Here is a 25667-nt window from a genome sequence, read left to right on the forward strand (position 1 = left end):
CGCCCGGCCCCGCGCCGCGCCGGGACGGGACGGGACGGGCAGGAAAACCCGGGGCAGTTCCTGGGGGGGGCACCGCGGCGGCAGCGGCACGGGCGGGATCGGGACCCCCCGCCCGGTTCACCTGGGCCGCCCCGCCCCGCCCGCCCCGACGAGCGCACCGGAGAGCCCGGGCGGGGCGGGGCGGGACTCCCCGGAGCCCGGCGGTGCCTCCCCGGCGTCCCCCCGGTGTCCCCCCGGTGTCTTCTCGGTGTGTCCCCTCGCCCCAGTGTTCCCCGTGTCCCCCGCTGCCCCCTCGCCGCACCGGGAAATCAGCCGGGGCGGCCCCGGCGCGGCAACTGGCGGCTCCCCGGGGCCGCGGGGTCCTGGCGGGGCTTCCCCCGTCCGCGCCCCGCCCGGGACCCCCGCAGGCCCCGGCAGCCCCGGTCTCCGCCGGGCCGGGCCGTGCTGCCCGCGACGCCGCAATCGCGGCGGCCCCGACGGGGCGGCTCCGGCGCTTCCCGCTCCCGCCCGGCGGGGCTGTCCCCGGCCTTCCCCGGGCCCGCACCGGCCGCGCCTCGGGCACCGGCCCGGGGACGGACCCGCTGCGGGGAGCGAGCGGGGCCGCCCTCCCGTGGCGTCGAGTCCCCGGGGGGTCTGGGAGGGGGAGGCCGGGGCGGGGGTCCCGGGGGAGGCCGGGACCGGGGCCGGTGGGGCTCAGCACCGCGGCCCGGCCACGGGGCGGTGCCCTGGGGACCCCGCGGGACTCCGCGGGACACGGGGGTACACGGTGGGACCCCGCGGGATGCCGGGGGACAGCGTGGGACATGGGGGGGCATGTAGGGACACTTTGGGACCCCATCGAGTGTCAGGGGACGCCGCGGGACGCCGCGGGACGCTCTGTGACACCCGCGGGCACTGCGGGGTGCGGGGGGACACGGTGAGACCCCGCGGGACGCCGGGGGAGGCCACGGGACGGCGCGGGGCCGCAGGCGGCGCCGAGGGGTCTGTGCGGTGTCGGGGGGCGGAGGGGTCTGAGGGGGGCCCGGAGCGTGTGTCCCCCCTCCCGGTCCCTCCCGGCCCCGCCCGCGCCGACCACCCGTCCCGAAACGGCTGATTTCAGCCTTTTTGTCCCCTTCGCCGCGCCGTCCGGCACTGCACCCGCCACGCCGCTTAGTCCCGCCTCCTTCAGGCGCTGATTGGTCAGCGCCCGCCGCTCCGCGCTGCCATTGGTCCGGCGTACCGGGCGGGAGCGGAGGGGAGGGGGCGGTTGCTATAGCGACGGCGGGAGGGGCGGCAGCGGCGGCGGCCCCGGCCCGGCCGTGGCGGCTCAGCGGGACGAGCCCGGGAGCGCGGCCCCGGCGGGGCTCTGCCCGCGGCTGCTCGGTAACGGCGGGCGCGGGGCGCTCTGGGTAACGGCCGCCGTCGCCGCGGAGCACTGTGGGATGCTTGGCCGGAGCGCGGGGGGTTGTGGGTAACGGCCCCCCCCCGGGCTGGGAGCGCGGCGGTTGGAGCGGGGGCCCCGCAGCGCCCGGCGGCGCGGGCCGGGCCTGGCCCCCCCCGGGCCCCTCCCGTGCCCCGCCCGGCCCCGCCGCTAACGGCCGCGGGTCTGCGGCTGCCGATACCGCCGGTGGGTTCGGCGGAGATAAAGGAGACGGGTGCGGAGCTGGCCCGGCGCCTCCCGCGGGGGGGGGGGGCGGTGCTCGGGGGAGTCAGCGGGAGCCCGGCCCCCGGGGGAGGCTGCCCGGTGTACCGGGGCTGCCGCGGGCTCCTCCCCCCGGCGGCTCAGGGCCGTGACGGGGCTCTGAGCGTCCCCCCGGGGAAGGGACTTTACCGGCCGCGCTGCCCGCGTGGGCTCGGTGCTGCCGGTGGCCCCGGCGGGAGCCCCGCACCTTGCACGCGCTGGGGATTCCAGGCGCCTCTCCCGCCCCTCCGAGTCACCGGGCCTCTGCCGCCGGTTCCAAGAATCGGGGCCCCGGTGTTTCTGACTGACCGACTCAGTTCCTTTTCTGTTTCTAAGGGAGACGCTGGTTTTCACCATGAATTTTGAAGGTCTCGACCCCTCCCTTGCCGAGTATGCGCCCCCCCTCCACCCCGCGCTGGACCCCGTCCTGGACCCCCACCTCAACCCCAACCTGCTGCCCAACGTGGAGCTGGACCCCGAGGGGGTGTCGCTGGAGGGGATGGCGGTGCCGGAGCCGGTGCACCTGCTGGAGGGGATGTACAGCGAGCTGCACACCGCCGTCTCCGAGGTGGGGGTGCCCGTCTCCGTCTCCCACTTCGACCTCCACGAGGAGATGCTCTGGGTCGGGAACCACGGGGTAGGTGCTCCCCCGGGCTCCCGAGGAGCTGTTGGGGCTTCGTCCGCGTGTGCCTGAGCGGCTCCGGCGGCTCGGGGCGCACGGGGCGGGGGGCAGGACGCCGGCGCGGGGCGAAGCCTTTGCCTGTGTCGCGTCCATGTGAAACTGGGGCGGCTCTCGAGCCTGTCCCCGGCTGGTCTTAGGGCCACGCCACCTCCTTCTTCGGCCCGACGCTGGAGCGATACTCCTCCTTCCAAGTGAACAGCAGCGACGACATCCGCCAGATCCAGAGCCTGGAGAACGGCGTCCTCTTCCTGACCAAAACCAACCTGAAGTACATGTCGCGAGGGGGGCTCATCATTTTTGACTACCTGTGAGTGCTTTCCCCTGGCCGCAGACGGGTCGCGCCGGCCCCGTGAGCTGCTCCTGCGCTGGGGGGGTGGTCCCGGCCCTTCCTCCGGCTGCGGAAGCGCTAGATGAGGGCGAGGGCAGATCCTGCACCCCCTTCCCTGCCGCCCCCCGAGCTGGGCCGGAGCGCGAGGGCTCTTCCTCTCCCCGCTCCGCAGCATGGAGGAGTCCGAGGACATGCACAGCCTGTTGCTGACAGACAGCAGCACGCTGCTCGTCGGGGGGCTGCAGAACCACGTCGTGGAGATCGACCTCAACACCGTCCAGGAGACGCAGAAGGTACGGCCGGGCCGGGGGCTGCTCCGTGGCGCGGGGAGGTGCTTTGTTCTGGGGCTCAGCCCCAGTCTCCTGCTCCTCCCCAGTACACCGTGGAGGTTCCCGGCATCACCATCATGAGGCAGTCGAACCGTTTCTTCTTCTGCGGGCACACCTCGGGGAAGGTAACGCCGGCCCCGTCCTGCCCGGCAGCCCTGCTGATGCTCGGCTTCTCCCCAGGACACCCTGGCCTTGGCGTCCGGCTTTTCCCAGAGCTTGGAGGGCTCCCGAGTAGCCGGCAGCTGCCTGCGTGACCCCCGCCCCCCCCCCCGTCTCACCCTCCCAGGTCTCCCTGCGTGATCTGCGCACGTTTGTGGTGGAGCACGAATTCGACGCGTACTCGGGCAGCTTGTCAGATTTTGACGTCCACGGGAACCTGCTGGTGACCTGCGGCTTCTCCAGCCGAATGAACGGCCTCGCCTGCGACCGCTTCCTGAAGGTGTACGACCTGCGCATGATGCGGGCCACCACCCCGCTGCAGGTCCACATCGACCCCTTCTTCCTCCGCTTCATCCCCACCTACACCTCCCGCCTGGCCATCATCTCCCAGACAGGTGGGTGACGCCGTGTCCCCGGCAAGAGCGGGGTGACGGGGCCGGGGGGGCGGCTCGGGGCCAAATCCCAGTGGGATGGAGTTGGCCGAGCGCTCCCGCCCCGTGTCCCGCCGGTTCAAACGGCCCCGTAGGCGAGAGGCGTGGGGGGGTCGGGCTGCCCGCGCCGCTCCCCGGTGCCACGTCGCTCCGCGCTTCCCTCCGCGCAGGGCAGTGCCAGTTCTGCGAGCCCACCGGCCTCGCCAACCCCGCCGACATCTTCCACGTCAACACCGTCGGGCCCTTGATCATGACCTTCGACGTCTCGGCCAGCAAACAGGCCCTGGCCTTCGGTGACTCGGAGGGCTGCGTCCACCTCTGGGCCGACTCCCCCGAGGTCACCTTCAACGCCTACTCCCGCGAGACCGACTTCGCCTTGCCCTGCATCGTGGACACGCTGCCCCACTTGGACTGGAACCAGGACCTCGTGCCGCTCTCGCTCATCCCTGTCCCGCTGACCAGCGACGCTCTGCTCTCCGACTGGCCCGCTGCCAACTCCGCCCCGGCGCCCCGGTAATCTGCCAGTCTCTCCCAGTGAAAACCAGCACGGGGAGGCTGGTCCCGGTGCAGTTCTGCTCCTTCCCCGGGTCTGGGGGAGCAGGAGAGCGGCTCTGTTGCTCCCCCATCTCGGGGCTGGCGCTGCCCTTCCTCCATGTGCCCTGTGAAACGTGAGATAAGTTCCCCGGGGTGGATTAACCGCAGGGCAGTGACTGGGGAGGCCTGGGGATGGTCAAACCTCCGTCGGTGGCCGCGTTCTGCCTCCGTGGAAACTTTCGTTTTTCTGCTGCCTGAGCCCTGTCCCGAACACGCCTGTGCTCAGCGCTGCTGCCCTGTTATGGTGTAGCCCAGGCGTTTTGTTGTGATGGAAAATGAACCCGGGGGAAGGCCTGAGTGGGGGGAACCCTTGTGACCCCCTGAGCACCCCAGCAAGGCCGTGGTTAAACAGTGCTGCCAAGCAGAGCAGCCGCTGAGGCGCGCTGTGTTTCCAGACGAGCCCCTCCGGTAGATCCCGAGATTCTGCGCACCATGAAGAAAGTGGGGTTCATCGGCTACGCCCCGAACCCGAGGACCAAGCTCCGCAACCAGGTACCTGCTCTCGGGAGGGGGTTGTGGGGGGCAGGGGGCGGTTCTGCCGGCAGCAGGGGTCTGCAGCTGGGGGGGGGGATGGAGCCCTCACTGCGGGCGGAGCTACCTCGGAGCCTTCTGCAGGGCTCGGCACGGGGCTGGGGTGAATCTCTGCCTGGGGGTGTTGCAGGTGTGTGGTTCAGAGGCGACAGCTTTTCTAGAGCAGTGTCAGCGGCTGAGGCAGCCCCGGGGGAGGGCTGGAGTCTCCCCCTCAGCCCAGAATCCCAGTTCTATCGATAACTCGCTCTGCGGTAGGAAAGGTTTGAGCTCTCCGGTTCGGAGGTTTCTGGCACGTCCCTCGCCCTTGGGAAAACACTGCTGCATCTCGCCCTCGCCCGCAGCGCCGCTGTAGTTTCCCACAGTGATAAGTCCCTCGTTAGAAGGAAGGTGCGGAGGCCTCGTGCAGGTTAGGGGAGGGCCCCGCTCCTTTCTGGTTTATTCCTTTGCTCATTTGAGGAGGCAGGAAAACCCAGGAGTTGCTTGTTCTGGTGTGTGGTGCTTCTCTCTGCCTCGGGGTTCAGCCGCTCTTCCCTCCTCTCCCCCCTCTCAGATTCCTTATCGGCTAAAAGAGACGGACAATGAGTTTGACAGCTTCAGCCAAGTCCCCGAGTCCCCCATTGGGCGGGAAGAGGAGCCACACCTCTACATGGTGGCCAAGAAGTACAGGAAGGTAGTGGCCTTGTGGGGCACGGCGTGGGGCTGGCTGGGAGCCCCCAGACTGGGCTTGTCTGGGGCGAAGGACTCGCCTGGGCCCAAGCCCCCGCCGCGTCTCCGTGGGGAGCACCGAGGTGTTGGGTGTCCCACGGGTGTCCGTTTAACGTGTCGCGTCTCTGCTCAGGTCACCATCAAATACTCCAAGCTGGGGCTGGAGGACTTTGACTTCAAACATTACAACAAGACGCTGTTCGCAGGCCTGGAGCCCCACATCCCCAACGCCTACTGCAACTGCATGATCCAGGTGGGAGACCCCCCCCAGCCCTGCCCACGCCGCCGCAGCCCCCGGGGCTTCCCCTCACTGCTCCCTCTCTGCCAGGTGCTGTATTTCCTGGAGCCCGTGCGCTGCCTGGTGCAGAACCACCTGTGCCAGAAGGAATTCTGCCTGGGCTGCGAGCTGGGTTTGCTCTTCCACATGCTGGACCTGTCCCGCGGAGACCCCTGCCAGGTCCGTGCCGAGCCCAGGGCTGCCTGCAAGGGCCGGAGCAGGAGCCGGCTGGTGCCGGGTCCTCGGGTGATGGCATCACACAGCGTGGAAACTCCTGTCACTTGACCTCGGTGACATTATTCCGTTCTTGCCCCATCCCCAGGGAAGCAACTTTTTGCGGGCTTTCCGCACAATCCCGGAGGCTTCGGCACTGGGGCTGATCCTGGCTGACTCGGACGAAGCCACGGGGAAGGTGAACCTGGGGCGGCTGATTCAGAGCTGGAACCGTTTCATTCTTACTCAGCTGCACCAGGAAACCCAGGAGCAGGAGGGACCGCAGGCGTACCGGGGAGCTGGCAGCAGGTGAGTCCCTGGGCTGGGGACAGCACAGGGAGTTCCCGGACCAGGGAGGGGGGTGGCTGCCAGGGGCCGCACCCGGGGCTCGGGGAGGAGCTTTCCTGCCACTCGCGCCTGCCCCTGTGCCAGGTTTGAGCCTCAGGCCCTCCTAAGCCCAACCCCGCGGCTTGGCGGGTCGGGGCTGCGCAGAGGGCACCGGCTCTGGGAGCCCGACGGCCGGTTCCCCAAGAGCTGCTGGAATCTGGGTGCAGGCCCTGAACGGCCCTTGTGGGTGTCCGGTGCTCAGCCCCACGCCGCTCCGCCGGCGCCGCCGGGATCCCGCTGACCCCGGGGCTCTTCTTCTTCAGCAGCTTCGGGTCCTCGGGGGACTCGGTTATCGGGCAGCTCTTCAGCTGCGAGATGGAGAACTGCAGCATGTGTCGCTGTGGCAAGGAAACGGTCCGCGTGTCCTCCACGCTGCTCTTCACCCTCTCCTACCCCGAGAGCACCGGTAACAGGCAGGGGCGGGCAGGGCAGGGCCTGGCACGCTTAACGCTGCCGCATTTCCCGGGCCGGGTGGGGTTTGTCATCCCTATGGACGGGCCGTGACTTTTCCGAGTGACAGACACCTGCGGCGAGGAGCTTCCGCCGTGGCCTGTCCCGGGCTGCGGCAGCCCCGGCAGCCGAGGTCTAGTGGTGGGTTTCCAACCAGCCGAGCTTTTGGCTACAGAAAGGCAGATTTGGGGGTTGACCTTCTCACTGGTGGTTGTGAGGAAAACCCCAGAGGTTTGGCTGAGCTAAAGTGGTAAAGATTTGTGTGCTGGAAGGTGACGTTACTCTCCTTTCTCCCTTCAGAAAAGCCGGTCAAAGATTATGAGTTTGCCCAAATTTTAAAGCGAAGCATCTGCCTGGAGCAGAACACTCAAGCCTGGTGCGAGAACTGCGAGAAGTACCAGCCCACGGTGAGCTGGGCGCAGGGTGTGAGCACAGCGCGACGAGGGCGCGGGGGAGAAGGGCGTGAGCACCCCGTGCCGCCGGCTGCGCGGGGGCAGCTCCTCCGTTAGTCCCGGGGAAGCTCTGGAGCAGATGCCGGAGATTCTGTTCCTGGCCTGGATGGCGACCGGCGTGCCGGGGGGTGTTTCCTGGGCTGTGCGGGCGCTGGAACGCGTCTGGCCGGTCAGGCGGATCCCAGCTGAACCCCCCCGGGGTCGGGGGCAGAGGGGAGCCCCCCGGCAGCTGCCCCCAGCTCTCAGGAGCGCGGCCAGGCAGCGGGGAGGGAGCTCTGCGGGCACAGGCGCTGCGGGGGGAGGAGGTAGCAGGGGCCAAATCCGGTTTTGAGCCTCTGCGGGGCTCTGGGTGCTGCCTGGCTCCCATCTCCCCCCCTCTCTCCGCAGGTCCAGACCCGGAACATCCGCTGCCTGCCCGACGTCCTGGTCATTAACTGTGAGGTGAACAGCTCCAAGGAGGCAGATTTCTGGAAGACGCAGGCTGAGGTGGGGGAGCCGTTCCGGGGCAGGAGCAGCCTCTTCTCCCTGGCGCACGGGGTTTGCTGCCTGTCGGGCTCTGCGGAGCTGCTGTCGCTCTGATCTCGCTGTCTCTAACGGCCTCTCGCTCTCCGCCCGAGCGTCACCCTACTTTGTTTGCAGAGGACGTGTTGGTATTTGGTCGTGCTTGTATTTGGAGTTGGAAAAGACAAGATCTGCCGTGGCAAAGCTGACGGGACCGCAGTAGAGTCACTCTTTGATTCCCCCTGTCCCCAGGAGCAGCGAGGCAGTGCCCGCTTCCCCGAGCAGGGGCCCAGCAGAGAGCGGGCGGACGGTTGGGGTTCCCTCGCTGTCTTTTTCCCTGTCACCGACTTTACAGTCCCTGTCTTTTCCCCACTTCTGGCCTGGCTGTCACCCACGCGTTCCCAAGCCCAGCCTGTCTCTCCGCGCTGACGCTTGTCTATGTTTCGTTGCCAGTATGCCTTTCAGAGAGCCATGATGAAGAGAGGAGGCTTTGAGATCACCAAAGGCAAAGAAATCTCTCTTGGAGAGTGGTAGGTGACCGTTCCAGGGGTGGTGACGCTGAGTCGTGACGCCTTCTGGGTCGTTCTTTGGGCCTTGGAGCTCAGGGGCGTTTCTCATCGGATAACGATGATCTGATGATCTGTCTGCAGCTCCTTGTGGGCTCGGAACTGGAACAGTCTGACTGGGCGCTCTGGGCAGCATCCCCTTCAGATACCCTGTGGTCCACCCCGTGACCCACTTCTGAGCCCCCAGCCCTCATTCCTGCCCTTTTCAGACCCACCACAGGCCCGGGACCGTGTATCGGCCCTTTCTGGCCTTCGCGGGGTCCCGCTCTAGGTGGCTGCGGGGCTGACGCCCCGTCGGTCCTGTGGGAGGTTTAGGAAGAGGCTGGAGGTTGGGGGAGGCGGTGGGGGGCAGTGGGGATCCTGCCCTGGAGAAGTTGGCCTGGACGACACGTCCCAACTCCCTCCGACTCGGCCTTCCATGATTCTCCGTGCAGGAAGGAGCTGGGGAACCCCGACACGGGGCATTCGTATCCTTCCGTGGAGGAACTGAAGAACATTTGGATCCCTCACGCCATCAAGATGAGGCTGACCAAGAGCAAGGAGCTGGATGTCTGCAACTGGAGCGAGAGCGACGAGGTAAAGGCTGACGAGGTCCCTCCGGGGCTACGTGGTCGTGCGCACGTGGGGCTGTGGGAGCAGAACGGCTTCAGAACCACTTTCTGCCGAGCGCGTGTGGGCGAGAGGTGACGAGACTGTCTCGGGGACACCTCGGGAGGGCACGGAAACGCCTGCACCGGCGGGGGGACGGCATGGCCGAGCTCTGGGGCTCGGGTTGGAGGCCTGGAGCTGCCTGGCAGACGGTCGGGGCTCAGACGTTTTCTCTGGGGGCCGGTTCCTCTCACAGCTGAGCCCGACCGACGACCCCGAGTCGGTGTACGTCTACGATCTCATGGCCACCGTCGTCCACATCCTGGATTCCCGCACGGGGGGCAGCCTGGTGGGGCACATCAAGGTGGGAGAGACCTACCACCAAAGGAAGGAGGTGAGAAGGGCGGGATGGGCGGTCTCCCGCCCCCAGCCACTGTGCCCACGGGCTACCGAGAGCAGCTGCCCCCGGGAGTCCTGCCTTGCCCAGGGCTCTCGCCCGCGGCTGAACGGGTCCGTCCCTGGGTCTCTTGGGCGAGTGCCGAGCGTTTGGCTGAAGGTGCCAGGTGGCCCCGAAATGCTGCTCAGGCACCTCGCAGGGAGGGAAGGGCCGAGGAAGCGCTCGCCACACTTATGGGGCTGGTTCCTCCTGCTCCCGGGCACTGCCAGCCCCTCCTTGTGCTGCCAGGTGGGGGCTGGGACATCCCACCCCTCCCGAGCAGGGAGGGCTGGGCCGGGCGGGCCGGTCTGGCCGAGACGCCCAAGCCAGGAGTTCCCGGAGTGTGTCAAGGCTGCGTCCCTGTCCCTTATCTGTTGCATCTCCGTGGAGTTTTGGGTAGGAGCCGGGCAGAGCCGGTGCCTGTCCAGCCCCAGAGCGTCGCGTCACCCCCAGGCCAGCAGGGATTTCCCCGCCGTGTCCCAGGAAGGGCGGGAGTTCCCGCATGGCACCGTCACACCCCTTTCCCTGGTAACTGGGTAGAGGAGTCATTGCACTGGCCTGGGGGGGCCCCTAAGGCCGTGCCTGTGCCTCTGCCCCCAGGGAGTCACACACCAGCAGTGGTATCTCTTCAACGACTTCCTCATCGAGCCCGTGGACAAGGTGAGCGCGCGGGGCGGTGCCGCCGGCCGCGTGTCGGGGCGAGACCGTGGCCACGGGGCCCCCGCGGGGGGGCGGGGGGGTTTGCCCATGCCAGGCTGCCCCTGCGCTGACCCCCCCCTCCCTGCAGTGCGAGGCGGTGCAGTTCGACATGAGCTGGAAGGTGCCAGCGATCCTGTACTATGCCCGGAGGAACCTCAACGCCAAGTACAACCTCGTCAGTGAGTGTCTGGGGTGGAAGTGGCTGCGTGGCCGGCGGTGCCGGCTCGCGGCCCATCTCCCTTCCCCTTTTCCTGCAGTCAAGAACCCCATCGAAGCCAGCGTGCTGCTGGCGGAGGCCTCCCTGGCTCGCAAGCAGCGCAAGTGCCACGCCACCTTCATCCCCCTCATGCTGAGCGAGATGCCGCAGGCAGGCGACCTGGTGGGGCTGGACGCCGAGTTTGTCACGCTGAACGAGGTCAGGCCCCGCCAGGGACGGGGACACGGGGACACGGGGCACAGGGGCAGCGCCCCCCCCGGGTCGGTCACCGAGCTCTCTTCTCGCGCACGGCAGGAGGAGGCCGAGCTGCGCAGTGACGGCACCAAATCCACCATCAAGCCCAGCCAGATGTCGGTGGCCAGGATCACGTGCGTGCGCGGGCAGGGCCCTAATGAGGGCGTCCCCTTCATTGACGACTACATCTCCACCCAGGAGCAGGTCTGGGGGTCCCGCCTGCCTCACGCACCCCCACCAGCCCCACGAGGAGAACGTGGACCCGCTGTGCCTCCTGCTCCGCGGAGGAGCACCCCCAGTAACGACACACCCTCTCCGGTCCCCGCAGGTGGTGGATTACCTGACGCAGTACTCGGGGATCAAGCCGGGGGACCTGGACGCCAAGATCTCCTCCAAGCACCTCACCACCCTCAAATCCACCTACCTGAAGCTGCGCTTCCTCATCGACGTGGGAGTCAAGTTCGTGGGCCACGGGCTGCAGAAGGATTTCCGTGTCATCAACCTGATGGTGACAGCGCTGAGCCCCCCTCCCTCCCCCTGGGCGTGGGGGTCTTGGGGAGGGGCTGGGAGGCTGGTGGCCCTGTGGTGGCCCCCCTGCCCTGGCAACAAGCCCCTCTCTGCTTTCCAGGTGCCCAAGGACCAGGTGATCGACACCGTCTACCTGTTCCACATCCCAAGGAAGAGGATGATCTCCCTGCGCTTCCTCGCCTGGTATTTCCTGGGTCAGTGGCTGAAGCCTCGGGTGCAGGAGGGGCAGGAGTGGGGGTGCGGAGCGCCCCGGGGTCCCCACCAGCCCCCCTCCCTGACCGGGGCTCTCCCCGCACCCCCAGACCTGAAGATCCAAGGGGAGACCCACGACAGCATCGAGGACGCGCGCACAGCGCTGCAGCTCTACCGCAAGTACCTGGAGCTGAGCCCGCAGGGCGCCGAGCCCGAGGACTTCCGCAAGGTGCTCAAGGGCCTCTACGAGAAGGGCCGCAAGATGGACTGGAAGGTGCCGGAGCCCGACAGCCAGAGCAGCCCCAAGCGTAAGGCGCCGCCGCAGCCCCCCGGCCCCGCGCCCCCCGCCGCCCCTCACCCCGCTTTGTCTCCGGCAGATGGGGCCGTGTACCCCCCCGTGCTGGGCCTGTGACCGGCCGTGGCGAGGAGCAGCCCCGCGGGAGGCGGACGCGTGGAACTGGAACCAGCAGCGGCGACGGGGCTGTCCCCGACCCCCCCACCCACCCCGGTGCCCGGTGCCCCGGGACTCCCTCTCCCTGCCGTTACCGGGAATCGCTGCCCCCCCCCCCCCCAGCTCGCCCGCCGGCCCGGGCGCCCTCATAAAGCAGCCTCGGACACCCGCGCCCCCGTCTCCTCCTTGGCTCCGGGGCCGCGGGGCTCGGGACCGGCACCGGGGTGACGGCAGGAAGGACCCGGCCCGGGGCTGGCACCGGGGACACGGCGGGGCCGGGGGCGGGGCCTGGCGGTCGTGGGGGCGGGGTCACGGCAGACCCCGCCTCCCCGGGGCCGAGCGCCACGCGGCCGGGGCCCTGTCGGTGCCGGGGCCCTCGGCGCTCGCTCCGGGCTGCCCTCGGCGCCGCCTGCGCACGGGACGGCCCCGCCGCCGTCCGAGGAGTCGCCCCGGCCGGTCCCGCCGGCTCGGTCGTCCCAACCGGCTCCGCCGCCGCCCGCTCCTGGCCGTTTTTCCCCGCGGCGGGTCGGACGGAGGGGCGCGCCGGGACGGGCGGCGCCGCGGGCAGCCCCGGGGCAACAGGCGGCGGAGCGGGACGGGAGAGCGGCGCGGTACGGGGGGCTCGGCCGGGCCCGCGGCTCCGGGCAAGGCCCGGGAGGGGAGGGGGCTCCGCGGGGCGGGGGGGGGCTCGGACTCGGGGCTGGAGGCGAAGGGGCACACGGGGGGTCTGGACGCGATCCTGTAGGGGAGGGGCTCTCCGGGGGCTCCGGGTTCAGCCTTGGGAGGGTCCCTGTGGCGCGGGGAGGGGGCCGGGGGGAGCAGCAGCGCCCTGGGGGGGACGGGGGCTCCGGGGGGGCGGGACGGGGCCCCGCCGAGGACGGGCCTTGGGGCAGCCGGGGCGGGGGACGGGGTGTGGGGACCCCGGGGGGCTCCGGCGCTGGAGCTGCCCGTGCCCGCAGGTCGCCCAGCAGCAGCGGAGCCGTGAGGATGAGGGGCCGGATCCCGCCCGCGCTCTGCCTGGCCGTGGCCGTGGCCGTGGCCGTGGCCGTGCTGCTGCCCGCGGCCTGCGCCCGCCGGAGCCAGGACCTGCACTGCGGAGGTGCGGGGGGGGACGGGACGGGACGGGACGGGACGGGACGGGACGGGACAGCGGGGCCAGGCTGGAGCGGCCCTTGGGACCCACTTGTCCTGCGGCCGCTGCTGCCCGTCCGCGCTCACCCTGCTCGGGGACAGACGGACGGGCCGCAGGGGCCCTGGGGGACCCGCTCCCCACGGACGGCAGCTCTGCCGCCAGCACCAGTTTCACCAGTTAATCCCAGTGGCTTTGGGCAGCCGCGGCTCTGTGTGTGTGGGCTCGGGCGATGCTGTTGGCTCCGGCCGGTGACGCCCGCGTCCCCCGCAGCGTGCCGGGCGCTGGTGGACGAGCTGGAGTGGGAGATCGCCCAGGTCGACCCCAGGAAAACCATCCAGATGGGCTCGTTCCGGATCAACCCCGACGGCAGCCAGTCGGTGGTGGAGGTGAGACCGAGCAGAGGCTGCGGCGCTGGGGGCGAGTTCGGACCCGTGGGGGAGCCCCGTCTCCTGTTCCTGTCGCCAGCGCAGCCCCGCGGCGTTCCCAGGGTGTCCGTGGGGACTCTGGCCCTTCCTCGGCGCTCCCGTGCCGCTGCCACGCCCGAAGGCCGGAGCCCGCTGACCCTCGCTCGCCCGCAGGTGCCCTACGCCCGGTCGGAGGCACATCTGACCGAGCTGCTGGAGCGGGTGTGCGAGAAGATGAAGGAATACGGGGAAAAAGCGGATCCGTCCACGCACCGCAAGAGTTACGTCCGGGTGATCTCCCGCGACGGGACCAAGATGGATCTCTCCGGGGTCAAAATCGATGGAGATGTGGCTTCCAGCCTGAAGTTTGCGGTGCGTGCGGGGCCCGGCTCCTCACGGCGGAGGTTTTGGGTGGTGGCACCCGCTGCGCTGGGCGGCTGCGGCCGCTTCGCCTGGTCCTTCCTGGGGCTGGAGGGGAGGGGGCTGCTCCCAGGCTGCGGGTGGGCGCGGGGCCGGGCTCCGGTTGCCGGCTGATCCGCGGGTGGCTCCTGTTGCAGTGCGAGAGCATCGCTGAGGAGTACGAGGACGAACTCATCGAGTTCCTCTCCCACGAGGCCGACAACGTCAAGGACCGGCTCTGCAGCAAGCGGACGGGTGAGCCGGGCTGGGCTGGCCTGTCCCGGGGAGGGCTCCCTGCCGCCGCCCCGGGGGCCATGGCTGCTCAGGCGGGAGGAGCTGCGAGTCCTCCCCGCAGTGCCGACACCCCGTAGCCCCTCTCGGGCAGCCCGCTGCCCGTGCTGCCAGCCCAGCACCCGCAGCCCGCTGCCTGCGGCTTTTTTTGGGTGCTCTGCCCGGCCAGGCGTGCGCTGCGCGGGGCCGAGCCAGGGCAGCTGCCGCGCCGGAGCGGCCAATGGGCTCCTGGCACAGCCTCTCCCTTCCCACGGGGCTATTTCCAGCTCCCGAACGGCGGGGTCAGGGCACGCCACGACCTTTGTGCCTCCGTGTTCATGAACGTGGCCCCCGTTCGTTACCTGCGCTGCGGGGCCGGGCCAGGGCGTGTCCCTTCCGTACCGGGCGCACGTGTCGGGGGAAACGCTCCTTCCCCGGGGGTCCCGGGCTCAGCCGGCCCCCAGCCGGGCGCCCGCTGCCGGCACCCTCCCTGCCCCGGCTGCCGGGTGGCTGCGGATGTGGGACCCGGGGAAAGGCCGGGCCGGCGGCTCTGTCCAAACAGCCGCGTTTCTCATTAACCAGAGAACAAAGCGCGGGGGAAGCGCAGGTGTCCCCGGGTCACGGCTGCGCCCGGCTCGGCCCCGCGCGCGGGCAGGCGGCGGCCGGGGACCAGCGGGACGGGACGTGCTGCTGGGGAGGGGTCCCCGGGGCTCTGCCGCGGGCTGAGCGCCGGCTTTGTCACCGCAGACCTGTGCGACCACGCGCTCCACATCCCGCACGACGAGCTGTGACGCAGACGGCCCCGGCTGCCGCCGGAGGACGGTGCCGACGCACCCCGGCAGCCTCGCGGGACCAGGATGGCGCCGGGCTCCCTCCGGACGTCCCCTACCTCTTGGGTCGCCTCGTCCCCGCCGGGACGGGCAGCCGTGCCAGGGAAGACCGCGGCTCTGGACCCAGCGCAGCCGCCGCCTCACCCGCTCTGGTGCTCTCATCCTATTTATTCGCCGTCCGTCCGCTGCCGCCGCGGTGCCGGGGACACGGGGACACCGGCCCTGCTTCCCGCCGGGGTGGCCGCGGGGGCCGTGTCCTCGCTCCTGCCAGGCTGTTTCGGACCTTCTTCTGCTGTTGCCGGGGGACACGGCGGGGGACACCGGGGCGGGGAGGTGGGACCCCCGGGGCCGGTTTTGGGACCCCCCCTCCCTGCTGCAGGCAATAAAGGGGCCGCGGTGGCCGTGCCACGGGCCCACCTGAGGGCCGGTGTCGCTCCTGTGCGCGGGGGGCCGGGGGGACGCGGACGCCGGTGGCCGCCCCGTGTGTCCCTGCGGTGCCTCTGGTGACTCGAGCTCCCCTGCCGGGGCCACCGGGGCAATGCCCTGGGGTCAGCGGGGAGGTGACAGCCGGCCGGGCCCCGCCCCCTATCCCAGGCCCCTGACGTCACCGCGGAGCCGGGGCAATGTCACCGGGCAACCTCGAGCCGCTGGGGCCGGGTCTGGGGTGACATCACGGGCCCCGCTGACCTCACAGCCCGGCGATGATGTCACGGGCCGCCCCGCCGCAGCCGAGCGACGCGCCCGGAGGAGGGGGGAGGGGGTGGGTGTGATGCAGCGGCATGACGTCACGTACTGCGGCCGGTGACGTCACGTGAGGGGGCGGAGCATCGCCTCACCCCACCCCAAGCCCAGATCAGGCGAACGCGGCGGCCACCTATAGCCCGGGCCCACCCGTGCCGCCTCATTTGCCTATCCCCGCCCCGCGGCGCGCGGCGCGGCCAATGGCGATCGGCTCGGCCCCGAGGGGGCGGGGCCGGGCGGGGCTATGCTAATAACCAGTGCGGCGCCGCGCCCCGCCCCACCCGCCGCGCTGAGGACCCCCGGCCGCCGCCGCCGCCGCCGCCGCTCGCTCCGGCCCCGCTCCCGCCCGGCCCCGGCCCCGCTCCCGCCCGGCCCCGCTCCGTCCCGACCCCGGTGCCGCCATGACGCTCCTCGCCGCCGGCAGCCGGGCGGCCGCGCGCCTCCGCGGGCCCAAGGTGAGGGCGCCCGCCCCGGCCCCGCCGCGCCTTAAAGGGGCGACGCCGCGGGGGGGCCGGCTCTTAAACGGGCGACGCGGGGGGGGGCGCTGTCTTAAAGGGGCCGCACGGCAAGTGGCGAGGAGGGGGGGGCGGGGGGGTGGCGGGAGGCGCGGAGCCGCGCGCCGCAGCGGCAGCACGTGGTGGGCGCGGGCACCGGTGCTGCCTCCGCCGGGAGCGACCGTAACGACCGGCGGGGCGGGATGTGCCCCCGCCGCTGCCGTGTTGGGGCTGGGGGGGCCCCGGCTCTCCCGTGGCTGCAGCCCCCGGCTGAGGGTCCCCGCCCTGCTGCAGCCCCCGCTGGGGGCTCCCTGCCCCCCCCCCCCCGGTGGGGCTCCGCTGCAGCGCTGGGGCCGGGGGGGCCCCACCCCAGCCCCGGGGGCTCCCACCGGGCCGCACCGGGGGCGGGGGTCCCCCTCCGCCGTCCCACTCGACCTTCCCCAGCGGCCCGGTGCTGTAGAGGGCAACGGGGTCACAGCGAGGGGACCCCCCGTCCGGCCCGGGGCTGTGCTGGGGGGGCCGGGGTGCCCCGGGGGGGTTCGAGCCCCGGTGCAGGGCTGGGCCGGCCCCGGGCCCCCCCCGCCCGTTTGCCTTGGCCGCGGCCCCGGCGTTTCGTAACGGCCGCTGCGGCGTCTCTATCGACCGGGCGTTATTTTGGGAGCCGGGGCCCGGCCCGGTGTGTTGTGGTGCCCCACTTGGCCCCGCTCGCCCGGGGGGGCCGCTGCCCCCGCGGCTGGGGCCACCCCCCCCGGTTTGTGCCCTAATCCCCACCCGCCGTCCTGCCGCCACCCTCCTCCTCCTCTTCCTCCTCCCCGCGGCCACTGCCCGGGGGGCTCCCGCACCCCCAAACCGCGGTGTGTCTGTGGGGGGCACCCGGGAGGGTGGGTCCCCCCCAGCCCCGTCAGCTGGCGCTCGGTTCACCGCCAACACGTGTGACCTTGAGCTTGGCGCCTCGGTGACAGCCCGGCCCAGCCGGGATGAGCCGTGCGGGTGCCCCGTGAACGGGGTGACACGGGGTGCGGCGGGGGCCCCGCGGCGGCCGCCTTGACCTTGGGCTTCCTGCTGCCGCCTCCATTGTTCCCGCCGGCATTTTCCCCTCGCGGGTGCCGCCTGTTGCTGGGGGACGCGGCGCAGCCGCTTCCCTCGGGGTGTCGGGGTCCCCCCGGCCGAGCCGGGGGCTCATGGGGCCACCCACATGCGGGGCTGGGGGCTCGCTGCGGCGCTGCCCGCCCCCCCCCCCCCCCCCCCCCGCGTCCACCCGGCACCCAGTGGAAAAATCGAGTCATGTTCTGCGTGTGCCGCAGGCGCCGCCACAGCTCCGCGGAGGCCACGGGCTGCCGGGTGCGGATGCGGCCTCCCGGCACCGGGCCGGCGTCTCCCGGTCCCCTCCGTCCCCCCCCCCACGCTGCCCACCCGAGGGGTTGTGAGTGGGTTTGGGCGCGGGTGCGCCCCGTGTCCCCGCCGCGGGCTGGGTGCTGCCGGGGACGGCGGGCAGGGCCGAGGGGCGCGGGCGGGCGCCACCGTGTCAGGGTGTTCCCGCGTGGGCGAGGAGCCGCGATCGGTGTCCCCGGCCCCGGCGCAGGAAAACCACCGCGGTGCCGCCTGGCAGCAGCTCACTCGCGCCGGCCGCGCTCCACGGGAGCAGGAAGCCACATGCGGCCGCCTTGGCTTCGCTCGGCCCCGCGCTCGGCTCTGCGGCGGCTCCGGCCGAGGCCGGTGTCGTGCGTGATGCGAATGAGGGTGGTGCAGAGCTGGGGGGCCCCTGCGCTGCTCCCCGCCCCCCCCCGCACCGCCCAGCCCGGCTGAACCTGCCTGGCTCTGATCTCCGGCACGCGTGGGCGAGGGAAGCACCGCGGCTGCCGGGCGCCGCGTCCTTGTGAGACGGGATCTCGCTGGAGTCACGGGGCGGCTCTGCCGCGCTCCGGGGGGCCGGGGGCCGCTTGTATGGCTACAGCCCCCCCCAAATGGGGCAGCCGGGGCCCGCGGCGGGGCTCTCCCCGGGTAACGCTGCGTCCCTGTGTCCGCTCTTCCGCAGAACGCGCCGTGCGTCCTCTTTGCCGCCCGTCACGCCAGCGCTGCCACGGTAAGAGGAGCCCCCGCTGCTGTCACCCCTGTCCGGTGCTGGCGGGGGGAGCGCGTGCTCGGCCCCCCCCCGCGGTGCCGGGGCTCACGGCCCCCTCCCCTCCTCCCAGAGCCTGAAGGACGTCCTGGCCAACATGATCCCCAAGGAGCAGGCGAAAATCAAGAGCTTCAGGCAGCAGCACGGCAACACGGCCATCGGGCAGATCACGGTGGACATGGTGAGTGGGGGGACGCTGCGCCGGGGCCGCCGGGCCGGGCCGCAGCCGGTAACCGCCTCCTTCCGCCCCTCTGCAGGTGTACGGCGGGATGAGGGGCATGAAGGGGCTGATATACGAGACCTCGGTGCTGGATCCCGATGAGGTAGGGCCTGACCCGCCCCGCTCGGGCACCCGCCTCGCCCGGGCGACGCCGCAGCGGGTGACGCTTGTGCCGGGCTCCGCAGGGCATCCGCTTCCGCGGGTACAGCATCCCCGAGTGCCAGAAGCTGCTGCCCAAGGCCACGGGGGGAGAGGAGCCGCTGCCCGAGGGGCTCTTCTGGCTGCTGGTGACCGGAGAGGTGCCCACCCAGGAGCAGGTAACGTGCGCGGGGGGGTGGGGCTGGCGGGGGGGGCAGCTGGCGGCCCCTCGCCCCGCGGCTCAGCCCCCCCCGCGCCCCCCCGCAGGTGAGCTGGGTGTCCCGCGAGTGGGCCCGGCGCGCGGCGCTGCCCTCCCACGTGGTGACCATGCTGGACAACTTCCCCACCAACCTGCACCCCATGTCCCAGCTGAGCGCCGCCATCACCGCCCTCAACAGCGAGAGCAAGTTCGCTCGCGCCTACGCCGAGGGCATCCACCGCGTCAAGTACTGGGAGGTACTGGGGGGGCCTGGGCGCCGCGGGGGGGGGCAGGTTTGGGTGCGGGGGGGTCATCAGCCGCCCCGTCTTACCCCGCCCGTCCCAGTTTGTCTACGAGGACGCCATGGACCTGATCGCCAAACTGCCGTGCGTCGCCGCGAAGATCTACCGCAACCTGTACCGCGAGGGCAGCAGCATCGGCGCCATCGACCCCAACCTCGACTGGTCCCACAACTTCACCAACATGCTGGGCTACACCGACCCCCAGTTCATCGAGCTGATGCGGCTCTACCTCACCATCCACAGGTTGGGGGGGGGGGGACCCTGGGGACAGGGACGGGGACGTCCCCGGGCTGCTCTGGGGGTGTCACCGGGCGCGTGGCCGGTGGGGCCGTGGACAGGGCCGGGGACATCATGGGAGGGGGGTGTCGGCTGTGGGGGCCCCCCCGCGGCTGTGGGGGCCCCCGGCAGGGACAGGGGAGACCTGACGCGCCCCCTCGCCCCCGCAGTGACCACGAGGGGGGAAACGTGAGCGCCCACACCAGCCACCTGGTCGGCAGCGCCCTCTCCGACCCGTACCTCGCCTTCGCCGCCGCCATGAACGGGCTGGCCGGGCCCCTGCACGGCCTCGCCAACCAGGTGGGCACCTCCGCGCGCCCCCTGTCCGTCTGTCCGTCCCTCTGTGCATCTGTCCGTCTGTCTGTCCCTCTGTCCTTCTGTCTGTCCGTCCCTCTCTGTCCATCCCTCTGTTTCTCTGTCCATCCGTCCATCCGTCTGTCCATCGCTCTGTTCCCCTGTCTATTCCTCTGTCCATTCCCCTGTCTCTTCCCATGTCCATCTGTCCGTCCCTTTGTCTCTCTGTTCCTCTGTCCGTCCGTCCGTCCCCACGCCGCCGTTCTCGCGCCCGCAGGAGGTGCTGCTCTGGCTGACCAACCTGCAGAAGGAGCTGGGCCAGGAGGTGTCGGACGAGAAGCTGCGGGATTTCATCTGGAACACGCTCAACTCGGGCAGGGTGAGTCCGGCCCTGCCCCGGGCGGGGGGGGTGGCGTTTCGGGGCCGTTTCTGACCCCCCCGCCCCGTCCCCGCAGGTGGTGCCGGGCTACGGGCACGCGGTGCTGCGGAAGACGGACCCGCGCTACACCTGCCAGCGGGAGTTCGCCCTCAAGCACCTGCCCGGGGACCCCCTGTTCAAGCTGGTGGCCCAACTCTACAAGATCGTCCCCGCGGTGCTGCTGGAGCAGGGCAAGGCCAAGAACCCTTGGCCCAACGTGGACGCCCACAGCGGGGTCCTGCTGCAGGTGAGCGCGGGGGGGCTGACCCGGGGCAGGGGAGGGCTCCCGCCCTCCCTGACCCCCCCTTCCCCCCCCCGCAGTACTACGGGATGAAGGAGATGAATTACTACACGGTTCTGTTCGGGGTGTCGCGGGCCCTGGGGGTGCTGGCGCAGCTCGTCTGGAGCCGGGCTCTGGGCTTCCCCCTGGAGCGGCCCAAGTCCATGAGCACGCGGGGGCTGATGCAGCTCGTGGGCTACAAATCCGGGTGAAGAAGGGACGGGGACGGGGCGGGGGCTCGCCGCCCCCCCGGCAACGCTGCTGCGCCCCGGACGCGTCCGGCACTGACTCCCCCTCGGGCACCGGCCGGGGGGCTCCTGGGGGGCGAGCAGAGCCCCCCCCCAGCCCCCGCCACCCTCCTGGCCGCCCTGGGAGGGGGCAGAGGCAGCCCCGGGGTCCCCCACCCCCCCGCCCAGGCTGTCCCCCCCCACCCCAGCTCGGCACTGGGGGGGCTCCTGTGCCCCCAGCAGCACCGCGCACACTGGGAGCCCCCCTGGCTCCCCCGCTGCTGGGCTGGGGGGTGGCACCGGCCCTGGGGACCCCCCCAAGCCCCCCCCCTCCCCGAGAGGGGTTCAGTCCAGCCCCGCGTCCAGGCCCCCCCGCAGGGCGGCAGGTGAAGAGCGAAGGCCTCACCTCCCCCGCAGGGACTCGATACACTCCTGCCCCCGCCCCGTGTTTGTGTGAACCCCCATGTCCGATGCTCCCGGCAGCCAGAGCCGGCCCCCCACCCCAAAACACCGGCCCCGGCCCCTCGCAGGTATCGGGTGCTTCTGTACAAACAACGACAAAATGCAAAATAAATGTTTTTATTAACAAACCCGGAGCCTCGGTCCCTCCCTCACTCTGGGCTCAGGGTTGAGGCCCAGCCCCCACACTCTGCTTCGCTTCCGGGGGGGGGTTAAGGGGGGGTCAGGGGATGGTGCCCCCACCCCCCCGGGGGCCACCCCAGGCCCGGTTCTGTCTCTGCCGGGGCCGGTGCGGTGGCGCTTGGCCCCTTGGTGGGGCCGGGCTGGCTGCAGGTACCAGCCTGGTTTGGGGTTGGGGGGGGTCTCGGCCTGTGGGCCCCCCCCCCACCCCGTGGCTGCCGAATGAGGAGGAGGAGGCCACTCATCCTTGGCAAACGCTTTATTGGCCTCTGAAAGCCCCCCCGGGGCACTGAGGCCGGGGTGCCCTTGGGCCAGGGGTGCAGCAGGGGTGGGGGGGGGGGCTGCTCAGGGAGCCCCTGCCCTCCCCCCCCAGGGTGGGTGTTTAGGCCGGGTGGAGCTGGAGGCCCCCCCGTCCCCCCACCGCGGGTATGGGAAGGGGAGCTGGGACCAGAGGAAGGACCTGGGGGGGGGGCCCTGCTGGTCCCTGAGGCTGCGAGGGGCTGGGGGTGGCAGGGGGGGCAGCACAAGCCACCCCCTCCCCACCCTGTGCGTGTCACCTGTGCAAAGTGTGCGACGGCGGAGGGGGGGCCCTCGGGGGCAGATGGCGGCTCCGCTCCCGCCGGGGTCCCCCCCTGCGCCTTCTCCTTCCCTTCTGCTCCTGGAATTGCCGGGGAGGGTGGGGGGCTCTGGGGGGGCTCCGGCACCTGGGCCCCATCCTGCCCCAGCCCCGCAGCGAACCTCCCGCTCTCCCTGAGCGAGGCGGCGGGACCACAGGGACCCCCCCCGGCCTTGCCAAGGGCTTCAAAAGAACGAAAAGGAGGAAAAAATAATAATAAAATAAAGCTCCCAAGAACTAAAACAAAACTTAAAACCAAAATCAGCTACAAAACCAGGGAGTCGCAGCTCCCGCGGGGGGGGCCGGGAGGGAGGTGGAGGCAGCAGAGACGCACTCAAATAAATACGGTGGGGGGTGGGCGCGGGGGGGGCGGCCCCAGGGCTGGGCACAGTCTGTGGGGGCCGGGCCCCCCCTCACGTCTGGTGGACCTCGTGGAACATGAGCTCCCGGGGGATGCGGGTCTCGGGACCGAAGTTCTTGGCCGCCCGTCGCTCGAAAGCTGCCACCATCTGCTTGACCACCTCGTCGAAGAAGACGGTGGCCAGCTGGGAGTGCAGCAGGGAGCGGAACTCGAAGGAGATCTGGGGAGCGGAGCGGGCGGCGTCAGCCCCCGCGGCACCGCCCGACCCCGCCCCCGGCCGCGCCCGGAGCCGCCTCTCACCGAGAAATCCACGGTGCTGGTGCGGGGGTAGCCGGGGATGCCGGGGCTGAACCGCCAGTTGGTCTCCAGGTGGTTGAAGAGGCGCCCGTCGGTGCAGACGGCCTGGGGAGGGCGAGCGGCCGGTCGCGGGGGGGGGTCCAGGAGCCGGCCAGGGTGGCCCCCGCCCCCCAGCGCGGCGGCCGCGCTCACCTTGACGAGGTGGGGGCGGACGAGGGTGACGATGGAGGTGTAACGCTCCAGCACGGGCGGGAAGCCCACCTCCAGCTGCGCCCGCACGTGCCCCGCGCGCCGCGACACCACCACCGACTTCTTGCACCAGGGCACGAAGTTCTTGTAGTCCTCCACGTTGGCCACCACGTCGTACATCTCCTGCATGGAGTACCTGGGGGCAGGGCGGGCGCTGAGCGGCGCCGCGGACCCCCCCGCCCGCCCCCGCCCCGGCACCTACCCGATGATGCGCCGCTCCGAGTACTCCTTGCGCTTGTTGGTGAGGTTGAGGAAGGACCGGCTGGGCTGGGCCCGGGGCTCCCAGCCCGCGCTGCTCGCTGGCCGGCCCAGCCGGCTGAGCCGGAGGCCGCACAGGGCCGCGTGTCTGGGCGGGAAACCGGCGTCAGCGGCGGAGCCGAGCTCGGGCCGGCTCCCCCCGAGGACGGCCACGACGTTGGGGCCCCTCCAGACCCGTCCCCGTCCCTCCCGTGATGGGAACCGGCCCCGCGGGGCCTTGCGGGGGGTCAGGGACGAAGCCCACGGCCGGGCCCAGCCCGGGGCTACGGGCCGGCGGGGAGAGGCCGGGGAAGTCCGAGCGCGTCCCGGGGTTGCGCAAGAGGAGGAAGGGCCGGGGAAACCTGACCTCGGGGACACCTAATCCGGCGCGGCGGCGCGGGGACAACTGCCCGTTACTGCCCGTTACCGCCCGTTACCCCCCCCCCCCCCCGCCCCGGACATTCTCCCTCCCCCGTGTCCCGCGGGCCCTCGGGTGCAGCGCAGATGGTGCCGGCGGGAAGGGCCAACGCTGGGCCCCTCCCCGAGGAGCGGCCGAGCCCCAGAGGACAGCGGGGGCCGGGGGGGGGGGGCTCCGGGTCAGGGCTGGCCCCACCGGGCTCCCTCCCGTGACGGCTGTAACCGGCGGCGCCCGCGGCACCGCGCGGGTATTTTTAGCTGTACCCGCAGGTCACGCCAGCCCTCCCCGGGGCCTGGTGGCCGCGGGAGAAAGGTCCCGCTTCTCCCGGAGCCACGGGACGGGCCCGTGCCAGGAGCAGCCCCCGGGGCGGCCGCAGCCCCCGCGCTCCCGGAGAGCCGCGGTTGTGGCCGCGCAGCGCCGGGGGTCCCCGGGAGCGCCGGGACCCCCGCCGCAGCTCCTGAGGCAGCGCCGCTCTCGTGCCGCTGACCCGGCCGGCGGCGGGGCTGGCAGCCCGGGGCTCGCGAGAGCCACCCTGGCCCCGAGCCGGCAGGACGGCGGCGGCGCTGGCAGCGCGGCCGGGCGCGGGGGTCAGCGCCCGCGGGGGACGCGCCGGGGTGGCCCGAGGGCTCCCGGCCGCTCCGCTGGCCCCAGCGAACCGTGACGCCGGCGCCCGCCCCGCCGACGGGACTGACGTCGCCCCGGGCCCAGAGGAAGGTGCTGGCACCTGCCCGGCGCTTGTGCCCGCTGCCGGGACACGGCCCCGCGGCCCCCACGGCCGCTCCCGGGGTGGCCGCCGCCCCCCCCCCGCCGCGGGGTTTGCCCAAGGTCAGGCCCCGGCGTCCCCGGGCTCCCCTGCCGGCACCGAGTCCCCGCTCCCACCCGGGGACCCCGCCGTGGCCACGGGCCCTCCCTTCCCGCCCCGGCCCCCTCGCTGTCCCCAAGGTCACCCCCGGGCAGAGCCCGGTCCCGCGGGGGCCGGTCCCGCGGCCGCTCGCCCCGGGGGTTCTCCCCGAGGCCTGTCCTGCGCCCCCGCTCCCGATCGTTGCCCCCGGGACTCGCCCCGCGGCCCTCACCGGTGCCCGCGGGCCCTGCACGACCTCCGGCCCCTCCCCGGGCTCCGGCCCCGCTCCGCTCCGGCCCCGGTGCCGCCAACCGGGCCCCGCGGCCCTGCCCGGTACCGCCGCCCCGCGGGCGCTCACCTGCCGGGCGGGGCCGCCGCGCCCCGCAGCCGCTGCCGCGCCCCGAGCTGGAGGGCGCCGCGGAGCCGCCGGGCCGCCATGACCGGGGCCGGGACGCGGCTCCGCTGCCCTCGCACCGGCACCGCCGCCGCCGCCGTGACCTCTCACCCCGCCCGCGACGTCACCGCGTCGCCATGGAGCCCGCGCGCGTCACGGCCGGAGACGCCTCCCGCGCGGGGCACGACGGGAGTTGTAGTCCGGAGCGCGCGAGGGACGATGGGAAATGTAGTCCCGGCCGAGCCCGCGGCCTACCTCGGCCCCTCCGCGCCCCCGGCCCCTCCGCGTCCCTCCCGCCCGGGGCTGGACTCGGCCGCGGGGCCCGGAGGGGCCGGACCAGCCCCGGTGGGGCTCAGCAGCCCGCGGCCCCGGTGGCCACCCGCCTCTGTGTGCGGCGCCCGGTGCGGCGGCTGCCTTCTCCCGGGCAGAACCGTCAGCGGCTGCTCGCGGGCTCCGTCCTCGCGCCACGGCGTCCCGCCATGGCCCAGCCCCGGCAGCCCCAGCCCCAGCGCCTCCGCACGCGGCTCGGCCAGGCCGCAGCGGTGCTGCCACGCGTGTCCCTGGTCAGCGAGTGGCGGGTCAGGGAGCGCCAGGTGCTCGGGCGTGGCCGGGGAGGCAAAAAACAGGGAATGGCCGGAGCCGCCGGTGCGGCGCAGCCCGAGCCCCCGCGGGCTCCTCGGTTTAACGCCTTTTGTGAGCGGGGCGGTCGGGGCAGCGCTTGAAGCCCACCCGCTCACGGCGAGGGGCTGGGAGGGACCGCGGGGCCCAGAAGCGATCGGGGCGCGGGTGAAGCGACGGCCGTTACCGCGCCCCGGGCGCTGGCGGGAGCTGCGGGGCCGCGGGGCGCGGGCAGGGTCCTGCCCCATCCCGAGCGGCGCCGGCGAGGGGACGGGGGTGGGTGGCAACGCCCGCGCACGTTGGTGCGATCGACCCCCCCGGTACCGGCTGCAGCCGCCCAGACCCCGCACGGCTCCTGCCGGGGCTCCCCCCGCCGTGGCGGTGTGGCTGGACGCTCGCCCACCGCCCCGGCTCCCTCCCGGTGGCTTTGGGCCGGGGGAAGCGGCGGCGCCCACGGGGAAGCTGCTGCTCAGGGGGGAAACACGGGGGTCGCGTGTCGGCGCGGGGGGAGCTCCCGCGGGGGCCCGGCTGCCCTCCCGGAGGAGGATGAGGGGCCCGGGGCCGCCCCCCCGGAGCCCCGCAGCGGGTCCCGGTGTCCCCCCCCCCGCCCGCGGCTCCGCGGGTCCCGGCGATGGCGGCCGGCG

General features: G+C 72.4%; 4 protein-coding genes across 9 annotated transcripts; 3 read left to right on the forward strand and 1 right to left on the reverse strand.

Moving 5' to 3' along the window:
* Positions 1-841: 841 nt before the first annotated feature.
* On the forward strand, positions 842-12709 carry PAN2 (poly(A) specific ribonuclease subunit PAN2). Of its 6 annotated transcripts, none has more exons than XM_074807757.1 (27): positions 842-916; positions 1997-2297; positions 2480-2649; positions 2843-2963; positions 3047-3124; positions 3286-3553; positions 3760-4102; positions 4579-4675; positions 5265-5384; positions 5553-5672; positions 5748-5876; positions 6019-6218; positions 6563-6702; positions 7047-7153; positions 7586-7684; positions 8153-8229; positions 8700-8841; positions 9110-9247; positions 9890-9949; positions 10077-10167; positions 10246-10403; positions 10500-10643; positions 10768-10947; positions 11068-11161; positions 11270-11433; positions 11537-12221; positions 12570-12709. In XM_074807757.1, exons 2-27 carry the CDS (start codon positions 2016-2018, stop codon positions 12593-12595), a joined length of 4233 nt encoding a protein of 1410 aa, XP_074663858.1. In that variant the 5' UTR covers positions 842-916; positions 1997-2015; the 3' UTR covers positions 12596-12709. The 6 variants fall into 6 exon arrangements, with proteins under 6 accessions (XP_074663858.1, XP_074663857.1, XP_074663862.1 ...); XM_074807756.1 differs by having other exon boundaries at positions 843-916; positions 6560-6702; XM_074807759.1 differs by lacking the exon at positions 842-916 and adding an exon at positions 1243-1362 and having other exon boundaries at positions 6560-6702.
* Positions 12576-15289, forward strand: CNPY2 (canopy FGF signaling regulator 2). Its single transcript, XM_074807814.1, has 5 exons — positions 12576-12709; positions 13013-13128; positions 13321-13518; positions 13704-13800; positions 14563-15289. The coding sequence occupies exons 1-5, from the start codon at positions 12598-12600 to the stop codon at positions 14604-14606; spliced, it is 567 nt and encodes a 188-aa protein (XP_074663915.1). The 5' UTR covers positions 12576-12597; the 3' UTR covers positions 14607-15289.
* Positions 15290-15672: 383 nt separating this feature from the next.
* On the forward strand, positions 15673-20460 carry CS (citrate synthase). Its single transcript, XM_074807785.1, has 11 exons — positions 15673-15841; positions 17916-17963; positions 18073-18180; positions 18257-18322; positions 18405-18536; positions 18625-18813; positions 18902-19101; positions 19305-19434; positions 19706-19807; positions 19884-20093; positions 20168-20460. Exons 1-11 carry the CDS (start codon positions 15788-15790, stop codon positions 20336-20338), a joined length of 1410 nt encoding a protein of 469 aa, XP_074663886.1. The 5' UTR covers positions 15673-15787; the 3' UTR covers positions 20339-20460.
* A 1379-nt stretch (positions 20461-21839) lies between these two features.
* Positions 21840-24520, reverse strand: COQ10A (coenzyme Q10A). The gene is made up of 5 exons (XM_074807802.1): positions 24370-24520; positions 22718-22861; positions 22459-22651; positions 22270-22371; positions 21840-22189 (listed from the first exon to the last, which is right to left on the reverse strand). The coding sequence occupies exons 1-5, from the start codon at positions 24447-24449 to the stop codon at positions 22022-22024; spliced, it is 687 nt and encodes a 228-aa protein (XP_074663903.1). The 5' UTR covers positions 24450-24520; the 3' UTR covers positions 21840-22021.
* Between the last annotated feature and the right edge of the window lie 1147 nt (positions 24521-25667).

The sequence above is a fragment of the Strix aluco genome, chromosome 27 (assembly GCF_031877795.1).
Source record: "Strix aluco isolate bStrAlu1 chromosome 27, bStrAlu1.hap1, whole genome shotgun sequence".
NCBI classification, from domain to species: Eukaryota; Metazoa; Chordata; class Aves; order Strigiformes; family Strigidae; genus Strix; species Strix aluco.